At 57.3% G+C, this 506-nt stretch overlaps 1 protein-coding gene across 1 annotated transcript; it reads right to left on the minus strand.

Annotated features, from left to right (window-relative positions):
* Positions 1-506, minus strand: DQ04_25711000 (hypothetical protein; the record flags this gene model as incomplete). The annotated part of the gene is made up of 1 exon (XM_009318297.1): positions 1-506. A coding segment is annotated over one exon (506 nt), but the record flags the coding sequence as incomplete, so codon positions are not given.

Raw genomic sequence — 506 nt, forward strand, 5'->3', positions numbered from 1 at the left:
CGGCTCCGGACCAAGCGCAGTGAAAGAGTATACACATCTACCTTTTGTAACGGCAGCCTTCTTTCACCGTTCTTATCGGCCACCCGCGTGCAATGGGTGCGTCGCAAAATGCTCTGCCCTTGAAAAAGTTTTCCCTTATCCTGCCCTCTGCCCGGATAGGCCCATGGAAACATAGCCCATTTGCTGGCCCTGTCCAGATACACGCCGTCAGGTATGCCGACTTGTTTACCAGGGCCACCAAAGGCCCTATGCAACGAGCCGTGCGGCGTGGCAGCTCTAGAGGATTTGCGTGTTTTCCCAACTGAGCCAGCAGTCGAAGGCCGAGATCGTGTTCGATCACCCCTGCGGCTGCATGCGCCAGTGCCCCTCTTTTGCTGGAATGCGCTGTCATGCCGAAGGGGCGGAGTACGTTTTCCACGCCTCTTGCAGTTAACGTTGTGAACCGCTCCCTCTCCACCATTCCCGTGGTGACGCCTCTCACCCTTTTTTGCATCTTCCCCCCCCCC

This window comes from Trypanosoma grayi (assembly GCF_000691245.1).
Source record: "Trypanosoma grayi strain ANR4 Tgr_2571_V1, whole genome shotgun sequence".
Lineage (NCBI taxonomy): Eukaryota > Euglenozoa > Kinetoplastea > Trypanosomatida > Trypanosomatidae > Trypanosoma > Trypanosoma grayi.